The following is an 8,416-nucleotide window of genomic DNA, read 5'->3' as shown; positions in this document are numbered from 1 at the left end:
TATTTTTTCAGCGAATTTTAACAAAACCTGCGATTTTTTATAAAAAAAATTGAATTTTTTTTTTGTGATCTCTAAGTTTTTTTTTTTTTTTTTTTTTTTTTTTTTGCATTTTTATGATTTTTAGGGTTTAATATATATATATATATATATATATATATATATATATATATATATATATATATATATATATATATATATATATATATCTAGGTGTGAGACCCATGTATTACATGGGTTTAATTAAAAAAAATTAAATATGAAATTTTAACAATTTGAAAAAGTTTGAATTTATAAGAAAAATGAGAAAAAATTTAAATTATTAAAATTAGTAAGACTTTAATGTATTGAATACACTACATATATATAAACTATTTCTAATAAATACTTTACATATATATTACCTTACATATTAAATATGGAATTTTAATTTAATAAAATGAAAAATACAATAAAATGACAAGTGGAAAATAGAAAATTTAAAAATTCTAGAAAATACCATGTGTCCAAATGAATGAGAAGAGGACATGTGGCAAAAAACCTTCATTTATTATAGTAGATGGTATAACCGGCGACTACAATGTTAGTAGTTTTCTATGTTTTTCTACCAATGATGATTGATATATAGTAAATCTCCAATCAAATTTTTTTTTTCATTTATTATCTTGATTTTTTTTTTTCATTTATTATCCTTAAAAACTAGTATATTTTGTAAATACACGTCCCCATGTTTTATCAATACAATGGTCGATTGTTATATAGTTAATTTGCAGCCCTTTTACTTTTTTTTTTTTTTTTTTTGAAAAACAATATTTTTGTAAATGCAAATTGTGCAATTGGTATCTAGAATGGTCTAGCCTTGTATTATTTTCTAGCAATAAATACAATGATACTTACTTTTTATCAATACAATCGCCAAAATTTAATTTACAAAATGCATTGACCCCGTCGCAACCAATGTTTTAAAAACCGGTTTTTTAGTTGAACCGGTATGGTGATTGGTTTTCGGTTCGACCGCCGGATCAACCGGTTTCAATATTTTTCATGTTTTTTTTCGTATTTTCCTACACATAGATACATATATAAATCATGAATTTCATGTTTATAAGTTCAAACATTAAAAATACATATAAAAATAAGTTTTAGATGAATCCATATACATTAAAATAACATCTAATCATAAGTTTTAGTGTTTTACATCAATCAATAACGTCAAAAAGGAAAATATATATATATATATATATATATATATATATAATACCAAAACAAAATATAGAATAAGATAAATACAAACACATCAAAAAATTTTATAACATTTATCATATATTTTTATTTAGAGAAAACTAAATAGATATGAAAAAAGAATCATGTAAGTGTTTTTTTCGTGTGTTTTTATTCGGTTTAACTAGTTTATTTTGACCGGTTCAACTGGGTTTTTCTAAAACCGGCCGATTCAATCCGGTTCAAAAATCGATATAAATCTGGTGATAGTTGAACCGCTTCCTCCCCGGTTTCCGGTCCAACCGGTTTTTAAAACATTGGTTGCAACTTAACGTGGGGCCGTCAAGCAACTATTTATGTTTATAAACAAAGGGATTATGTTCCACATTAATTTAATAATTTCCAGCCCCTCTAACACATAAGATGCACTACGAATGTCTTCACCATATCCTCTATATATACATTTCTAGCTCTGATTCAAATAAAGCAAAGTGTTTAACATATATTGAACCAAATCGATCTGTCATAGACCATGTCTGTTCAAGAAAAGGATGTTATCCGACCCATCGCTAATTTTCCTCCCAGTGTATGGGGAGATCAGTTCCTTGCCTACAAGCAGGTATGAAAGCAATATATATATATATATATATATATATATATATATATATATATATATATATATATATATATATATATATATATATATATATATATAAAAAGAGAGAGAGGTTCAGGTTTTATAGAAAATAAAAAAACCCTAAAAATCATTAAAAAAAATGCTTAGAGGTCATAAAATTTTTTTTTTGAAAAAATCGCACCTTTTAACACAAAATCACTCGATTTTTTTATGTAAAGTCAAAAAAAAAAAATTCTGTGATGTCTAGGTATTTTTTTTATGATTTTTAGGGTTTTTTTGTTATATATATATATATATATATATATATATATATATATATATATATATATATATATATATATATATATATATGGGTTTAGGGAATATTTGGCTGTTATGTATCTAATATTAGGTATAAAACCATCAAAAACTACATAATTTTAACAAAATTCAATCAAATATCTCTATTATATTTCTTGTATCCTCTATTAGAGCTTATAATTGGTTTTGTATTATATTTTTCATGAAGTTTTATAAGTTTAATTTTGCACCACAAACCGTATATAAGAATATTTTATCAACTACATGTAGTTCAGTATATTAAAATTTATTACAGAAAATTATAATAAAAGATTGCAATTGTTCATTAGAAACTCGATAAATCGCTTCGCATAATCCATCATAAAAAAAACAAACAAACAATGCAAGTATACACAAGCTAGGTGTCGAAGGAAGTTATTAAGTTTCTACTAGAGGTTTAATAAAAAACATATTCGAAATACATAGATGTTGGAGATGAATTACAAAATAAACAATCATATGAGTTCAAAAGCAATAGGAAGAAGCTAACTATGAAAGAAAATTATGTTTTTTTTAATCAAAATGAAGTCAATATAGATGGTTCTATACCTAATATTACATACATGACAGCCACATATTCACTTTTCCCTATATATATATATATATATATATATATATATATATATATATATATATATATATATATATATATATATATGAAAAAGTTCAATAGAGAACCATAATCATTGGTTTTTCAAGGAACCAATTTTTTTTTTCAATTTCTAAAGCTTATTCTTTATCGAAAAAAAATCTAAAAATATCTAAATTCATATATTAACATTGTGAATGTGAAAAATATTTTTCGGATTCACGTTGTGAATTTTCAAAGATTCACATTGTGAATTTGAAGTAAAAAAAAAAAAATTGAATTTTATATCATTGGAAAAAGGATAAAAAGTTATGAATTTTTGTATTTTTTTTTTTGGATAAAAAATATGTTCTAAAAGTTGAAAATAAGATTGGTTCATTGGTTTCTTGGTTAATTATGGTTCTCTATTGAACCTCACCCTATATAAACTTCAATAAATTTAATAGCTAGTAACACATTTGTAAATGAAGCAAGAAGATGTAGATGGGGTAGAAGAGGTGGTTAACGACTTGAAAGAAGAAGTTAGGAAAGATATATTGGCAAGTTTGAATGATCTCAAGGAACATTTAAATTTGTTAAAACTAGTTGATGCAATCCAACGTCTTGGCATCGCATATTATTTTGAAGAAGAGATTAATGAAGCCTTGCAACACATCTACGATGCTTATGGTGACAACTGGAATGGTGCCGGCTCTTCACTTTGGTTTCGACTCATGCGGCAACAAGGCTTCTTTGTGGCAAGTGGTAATTATTCTTGTTAATGAATCATAATGATGCAACTTGCAGGAAAAACTAACTTATAATATGACTTCTTAATTATATGAAATGTGAAATAGATATTTTCAATACGTACAAGGACAAAGATGGAGCTTTTAATGAGTCATTAAAAAATGATGCTCAAGGTTTACTTGAGTTGTATGAAGCTACGTATTTGAGTATACCAGGTGAGACCATTCTAGATGAGGCTCTTGATTTTACAAGAAATCGTCTTGATGACATGGCAAACGATCCTCTTTGGAGTCATGACTCTATTCTCTCTACTGAAATAAAGGAAGCATTAAAGCAACCTTTACGTAAAAGGTTGCCAAGACTTGAGGCATTGCGCTACATACCATTCTACCAACGACAAACTTCTCATAATAATTCGTTGCTAAAACTTGCCAAGTTAGGATTCAACATACTCCAATCGTTGCACAAAAAAGAGCTAAACCAAATATCCAAGTATGCACATCTATATAACCCTTCTATATTTTTTATTTCAAAATTTCAAAATTAATCATGGAATTAATTAGTACACATTTAACCTCGTTCCTAATTCACAACCCCTAGCTAGGTATTGTTAAAGGATCGGAAATTTCTCTCAACGACTTATACATGTTTATCGATATATTGTACGCAGGTGGTGGAAAGGCTACGATGTTCCAAACAACATACCTTATGCGAGAAATAGACTTGTTGAATGCTACTTTTGGTCTTTAGCAGTGTTCTTTGAGCCTCAATATTCTCAAACTAGAATGTTCTTTGCTAAAGTTTTTGCATCGGCAACACTTTTGGATGACACTTATGATGCTTACGGTACTTATGAAGAACTTCTTATCTTTACTGAGAAACTCCAAAGGTATATAAAAAAAATGTTTGTGGTCAATTATATATATATATATATATATATATATATATATATATATATATATATATATATATATATATATATATATGGGAAAAGTGAATATACCCTTAAGGATATATAAGCTTAGGTACCAAAACTTATCATATTACATCGTTTTGTATAATATATACACATTATAATTGTACAATGTTATTCTAATTCAACTTCTAACTTGATTTAATTTCAAGATTTTTATAAATTTTACGTTTATCTTCCTTTTACATAATTTTTATTTTCAACTATAATATATATAGCCTAGTCGACGTTCGGCATAAAAATGTGATGTAAAAGGAAAATAATAATGAAATTTCGAAAATTTTGAAAGTAAATCAAGTTAGGGGTTGAAATTTAATAACATTATAATGAATATATAAAACAAAACACGTATTATAGTGGGTTTAGATACCTAAGCTTATGTACCTTTAAGGATATATATATTAGTCATAAATTTTTTTATTTATAGGTGGTCAAATACATGTTTGGACGAGCTTCCAGAAAACATGAAACTTATATACCGAATGTTCTTGAATTTTTATGAAGATATGGAGGAAATATTAGCAAAGATGGGAAAAGCCCATCATATTAACTACATTGTAGAGGCGGTAAGTTCTCAATGACACAATCTGGTTGTATTCTTAATTTAGAGAAGAATAAATTGATCGTGGTTTCTCCTAAAGTCCCGGTGTTAAACTTATAAATTTTTATTATGCTCTATTTATATGTTTCGTAATTATACTTTTGTACTTAACCTAATAATCCACCAACAAACAAAATAAAATGGATCTAATCCGACTAACGGACCAATTATAAGATTGGTTTTGGAGAAAGATCAAACCTAATATCGAAGTGTCTCGTAGGACTGTTCCATCGTATTCCGATCTGAGCTTCTCTTTGATTTTTGGTCTTTAGGGGGTGTTTGGATAGGAAAAAAAAAGGTATTTATTGCTTATTTCCACAATAAGCTAATTTGAGTGTTTGGATAAAATCCAGGTTATTAAGCTAAATAAACTAATTTGAATAAGCATCCCTCCCCATGCTTATTGTTTATTGTTTATTCTCACCACAAATAAGCTAAAAAGCTAATCCAAACACTCCCTTAGTGTCTTAAAACCAAAACTCCAACGTCTTTTATAAATACGAGTTCAAAAACTCAAGATACTTAGGGCTTCTAATGTGTTATCTCTTGTCTTTTTTTTTCTTTTTCTTTTTTTTAACTAGAAGGAAATTTTATTACGAAATTTAGCCAGCTAGTTACAAAAGTATTTGAGAGGTTAATTAGGAATAATTTACTATATATTTTTTTCTTTAATGCTACTTTAGTATAGGAAATAGTATTTGTAATGTTAAAGTGGATAGTTAGAATTTCATATATTAACTTTTAAACTTATCAAAGTGTTTTAAACTTTTTAATAGCTTGTGAAAGAATAAATTGAGATTTCATATCCATGTTTTAAACTTATATATATATATATATATATATATATATATATATATATATATATATATATATATATATATATATATATATATATATATATATATAGTTACTTTATGTGAGACCATCATATTTTGTGAGGCATAGAGACACAATCGTAATCATTAATTTTAGAGTTAAAAAAAGTATATTTTTAAAATGAAAATTTTTAAAAATATTATTTTCGTCATTCGTTTTATTCATAAATAAATAAATAAATAACATACCGTTTTTTTCAAAATATACGTGAAATATTGTAATAGAATATTATAATATAAATATTCAAATCGAATTTTTAGAATGTTAGAATATTTTACTAGAGTATTAATATATATATATATATATATATATATATATATATATATATATATATTCAAAAATATCTAGTAGAATATTAGAATATTTTTAAAAATTCTAACAATTCAAGTAAGTATTAAAATATTTGAACATATCTACAAATTTTAGTAGAATATTAAAATATTTTAACATGCTAAAAATTTGATTTGATTATTTACAGTGCAATATTCTATTAAAATACTTCACTTATATTTCGAAAAAAAACAGTGATTTTTTATTAATTTTTTTGGATGAAGTAAATAATGAAAATAATATTTAAAAAAAAAAAAGAATTTTTGGATTTTTCTTTTTATTTTGCAGTTTATTAGGATCGCGTCTCCATATTTCACAAAATTAACATGGTCTCAAATGAACCTTTACCTAGGATTAAGTTCATGTGAGACCATCATATTTTGTGAAACATGGGGACGCAATCACAGTCATTCATTTTGAAGATAAAAAAAATATTTTTAAAAAGCAAAATAAACGAAAATGGAAATGATATATATATATATATATATATATATATATATATATATATATATATATATCGGTAGGATTTTAATTCAACTATAATCTGACTTTAGGATCAAATCTCACAAAATGGAAATGATATTAAGTAAGATCTGACAACGATCAACAACCATTTGTTTTGTTTGATAAGTTGGCCACACAACTTCATATATTTAGTTTTTTAAAACGTTTAATATATATATATATATATATATATATATATATATATATATATATATATATATATATATATATATATATAATTTTGAAAATGGTTTTTAACATTATCGGTATTTGTATGGAATTTTATAAAATATTGATTCGCTTGCATGCAATTGAGTTTATTCTTATTTCAGTTGAAAGAATACATTAGAAGCTACATGAAAGAAGCAAAATGGACTCACGAAGGGTATATACCAACTGTCGAAGAACATATGGAACTTGCATATATTAGTACTGGATACAAGTATACTCTAGTAGCAAGTTTTGCTGCCATGGGCGATGTAATAACAGACAAGACATTCGAATGGGCTTTCCCTAATCCTCCTCTTGTCAAAGCTTGTTGTGTGCTTTGTAGGATCATGGATGATATTGTCACCCACAAGGTACATCCTACTCTAAATTATGTTATGCTACAATGTGATTTATTAATTTGCAATCACAAAATAGCTAAATTAAAATCTCGATAACATGGTGAAAAAGCATGTTTTATTCATTCTTGGATATTATGTTAAGTAACTAGCTAGTGTAAATTTTAAAGATTTTCAACAATATTGTAGGAGGAGCAAGAAAGAAAGCATGTTGCATCTGGTATTGAATGTTACATGAAGCAATTTGATGTCACTGAACAACATGTGTATCAATTGTTTAATGAAAGAGTTGAAGATGCATGGAAAGAAATGAATAAAGAGTCTTTTATCTGTAAAGATGTTAAGATGCCTGTAATTATGCGGGTGATCAATCTAGCACGTGCAATGGATGTATTGTATAAGAATAAGGACCATTACACACATGTTGGAGAAGAACTCATAAGTCATATCAACTCTCTTGTTGTTGACGCTATCATCACATGAGTTCTAATCAGTGTCCCATATAATTGGAATTTTGCCCATCATCTCTAGAATGGTGGTTTATATGGCAACAACGATAAGATGGTAAGTCCTTAATTTGGTGTCTGGTGGTCTGAATGTTCACTTTCTACATCTTCATGTGGATTTTTAATATTATTATATGTAACATTTTACTTTTAGTCTTTTGTTTGTATTTTCAATTTTAAGAAATAAGGTTTGACTTATACTTTAAATTATTGTTTTACTCTTAATTACATCTCAACTTGTAATACTTGTTTTTGTAAGATGGGATTTGATTTATGATTGTGGTTTCAGTTATACTTGTTCACTTATACTTTAAACATGTGTTTTGGTATGAAGAAATTATATGGTATTGATTGATAGTAATTAGTAAAAGAGATAATAGTGAATGGTAAGTAAAATATCATAATTTTATGGTCTAGCGACGTGACAAATGGGTTGTCATGACGTGAGTATGGAAGAACGGTAACTAAGTTACGCAAATGAACAGTGACAACATTCTACTTTGAGAATGTCACGACGTGAGAAAGTACGTTACCTAATGTTTTTCGCG

General features: G+C 26.2%; 1 protein-coding gene across 1 annotated transcript; it reads left to right on the top strand.

Annotated features, from left to right (window-relative positions):
- Positions 1-1,692: 1,692 nt before the first annotated feature.
- On the top strand, positions 1,693-8,160 carry LOC145078802 (alpha-isocomene synthase-like). The gene is made up of 7 exons (XM_079023074.1): positions 1,693-1,837; positions 3,254-3,527; positions 3,620-4,004; positions 4,183-4,401; positions 4,913-5,051; positions 7,129-7,377; positions 7,552-8,160. Exons 1-7 carry the CDS (start codon positions 1,751-1,753, stop codon positions 7,843-7,845), a joined length of 1,647 nt encoding a protein of 548 aa, XP_078879200.1. The 5' UTR covers positions 1,693-1,750; the 3' UTR covers positions 7,846-8,160.
- The last annotated feature ends 256 nt before the right edge of the window (positions 8,161-8,416 follow it).

This window comes from Lactuca serriola, chromosome 1 (assembly GCF_051521515.1).
Source record: "Lactuca serriola cultivar US96UC23 chromosome 1, Lser_US96UC23_V15, whole genome shotgun sequence".
NCBI lineage: Eukaryota > Viridiplantae > Streptophyta > Magnoliopsida > Asterales > Asteraceae > Lactuca > Lactuca serriola.
The sequence above is the reverse complement of the archived record's forward strand: the minus strand, read 5'-3'. Positions and strand labels throughout refer to the sequence as shown.